We start from the raw sequence: 2,828 nt of genomic DNA on the forward strand, positions 1-2,828 counted from the left end.
TGTCTGTGCACACGGAGACCAACTCCGTCGTCCGATGATCTAACCGCCTTCTGGAAAAGCTTCACATATACATCGGTACGCAAATGCGCTTTGTGACACAAGTGACGGTACGCATTTCAGATTGTTGCCGCGCATGCGTACCTGCGTACCACTTATGTGCACCCCTGGTTATAATGTTATAATATACAGGGCCGTGGGAAGTAATGGTGCTGAGGGTGCTGCAGCACCCCCTGATGGAGGACAGGGAATCTGCACGTCCACAAGATTAAATGGAAATATAATACAAAAAAATGAATTTTCAGCCCTGATGTAACAACATTCATAATTAAGTAAAGATAACACCCTTTTCACCCCGGTTACAGTTTCCATTTGCCCTGTACGATGAAAGTGGGGGATGTTGGCTTATCAGGCGCCCGCAGCTCACACACAGGACACATATCAGCTGTCTGGACAGGACTGATAGCCAGACAGACTGAGAGGCTCAGTGAGGTAAAGGACTGAGTGTTTAGATAGTTCACTTTAGTCTAAGTTATCTCAGGGGGTCTCAAACGGTTTGTTAACAATTTATGTAAACAAATATTTCCAAGGCAACCTTTATAATTATTGGGATAAATAAAAACAGGTTTGAAATCATTCCAGTGCTTACTATAGGACAGTAAACCAGAAATATTGTTTAAATCTGGAGAGATTAAAGAATATGCATAAATAAATAAATGTTAACTGGTAAAATAAGAAATAAACGAACAACAAAAATAAAAGAAGTTACATTTACTTGTTATTGGCTATGTTAGGTTATTGGTTATGTCCACATACTTACTTGATTATTAAAATGTAAACCGATCTTTTCGATATGGGTGTTTAGAGTTGTACCCCTTAGATCTAGTCTCTGGCAATTCAGCTCAAAGTGCACCAGATTGAAGCATTTTACTTTATAATGTTGAAAAAAAATCTTCCCCCCTGACCCCCCTAGAGGATGTGATCCCCACAGCACCCCCCATTTGAAACATGTTCCCACGGCTATGATAATATACATTTTTGTGTCAAGTTTTGCATTACTAAATGCATCATTTATTTACAACGGAGTAAATATACCTTGTAAAAAAAAAAAAAAAAGTCAACTGTAAATAACTTCAATATTGTACATGAGTTTTGATGAAATAACACAACTAAGTACTTAGATTTAAGGGTATGTTGATTTAATTAAAGAAATCGTATTGCAATAACACGTTTTTGCATGATCAAAAAGGAGAGTCCACATTTATCTTTTGCACAATTGTTGTATATTATCGGCTAATCTCAGGCAGTGTAGGATCCTGATCTTCTCCATGTGGAGCTCTCCGGGACTCACTTGGCCTGCCAGCTTGGCAGAGAAGTGGATCAGGTCCTGCATGAAGAGGCCTACTGCCCCTCCGGGTGCATGAGGAACCTCGGTCAGAGTACAAGAGTCGAATTGAAAGTTGATGTTCTTGGCCCTAGGGAGGCCCGGCCCCCGCTCTTCAATCCACATCAGAGGTCTGTCTTCAGACGTTAACAGCTTTGCAGTCATCTTGCAGTAGTTGCTGCCAGAGTCTTCCTCCATAGTTGCTGCAGTTACCGACAGCTCACCGAACAACTCCACCAACCACGTAAGGCGAGCAATGCCACTAAATGCTGGGAAACCAAATCCAGGCTTCAGAGCTCCACCGGTAAAATGAAGCGTTCCTTCCTGCAGGAGCTTTCCCTCCACCTCTCTCTTCAGTTCTTTGAAGTCTTCGGTCAGCAGCTCAATGTGTTCCTCATGGAGAATAACTCCTTTTTCCTGGGCCAGGTTCCAGAGGTCCAGAGCAGCTTTGTAGTTCATGGTCATGGGATATTCCACACACACGTGTTTTCCTGCCTGCAGAAAAGTTCTGACGTTTTCCTCATGCAACATATTCTCAGTGCAGATGAACGCCACCTGGATGTCCTCTCTGCTCACAGCCTCTTCAGCGGTCACCTGACTCACTCCCTGCTGAGAGTCCAGCTTTCTCCTGGATATGAAAGCTCTGACATTCAGTTTCTCTGCAGGACTGCCAGGCAGAGGAGCTAACATGTCTCTGATCCTCACCCAACCGGCTGTGCCAATGCCAACAACCACCGCTCCAAACATGCTGGTTCACTGCCCTTTGGTGACAACACGGAGAAATGTAGCCGTAATGTTGTGAGCTATGGTGAGTAGTGTTATCCCAATAGGTGACGTAACACAGAGCTAACGGCTAGCAGCAGCCTTCGAGTGAGGCTTCCGGAAGTGTCCAGGGCAGGGGCGCTTCTTCTTCAGTTTTTGGCGGATTCCAAACAACTTTAAGGTGCATACCGCCACTTACTGTACAAGAGTGTGTATCACCATATCCTCCTTTCACCACTTGTGGAATTATACCACTGTATTTACGTTGTTTTAGATTCTTCCAATCAATCCTGTTTCACTCAAATACTTAAGAATGGCCTTCCTGATAGCTCTTATCCCCTCACCTTCTGTTCCCAGTATCCCCATCAGGCTCCACTCCCTTCCTGCCTCTCTGACCCTGTCTCTTAGTTTTTCCCTCTCTGTTTTGAACATGTTGCAGTGTCATATGATGTGTTCCACATTTTCTTTCACTCCACACCCCCTGCATTCTTCAACTTCACTTTTTCCCATTACAAACATTGTGCCGTTTAATCCTGTATGATCCAATCTGAGTCTAGTGATGGTGATCTCCTCCCGTCTGTTCCGTATAGATCTTTATTATGACTGATTTCTGTAACTTGTGGTATCTCCTCCCTTTCTGATCTTCCTCCCACCTTTTCTGCCATATTTCCATACCCTTCTTCTT

General features: G+C 43.7%; 1 protein-coding gene across 1 annotated transcript; it reads right to left on the reverse strand.

The window, feature by feature from the left end:
* Positions 1–1,174: 1,174 nt before the first annotated feature.
* Positions 1,175–2,309, reverse strand: LOC307038363 (biliverdin reductase A-like). The gene has a single exon (XM_079679756.1). It carries the CDS (start codon positions 2,126–2,128, stop codon positions 1,259–1,261), a length of 870 nt encoding a protein of 289 aa, XP_079535882.1. The 5' UTR covers positions 2,129–2,309; the 3' UTR covers positions 1,175–1,258.
* Between the last annotated feature and the right edge of the window lie 519 nt (positions 2,310–2,828).

This window comes from Notothenia rossii (assembly GCF_949606895.1).
Source record: "Notothenia rossii genome assembly, chromosome: 4".
NCBI lineage: Eukaryota > Metazoa > Chordata > Actinopteri > Perciformes > Nototheniidae > Notothenia > Notothenia rossii.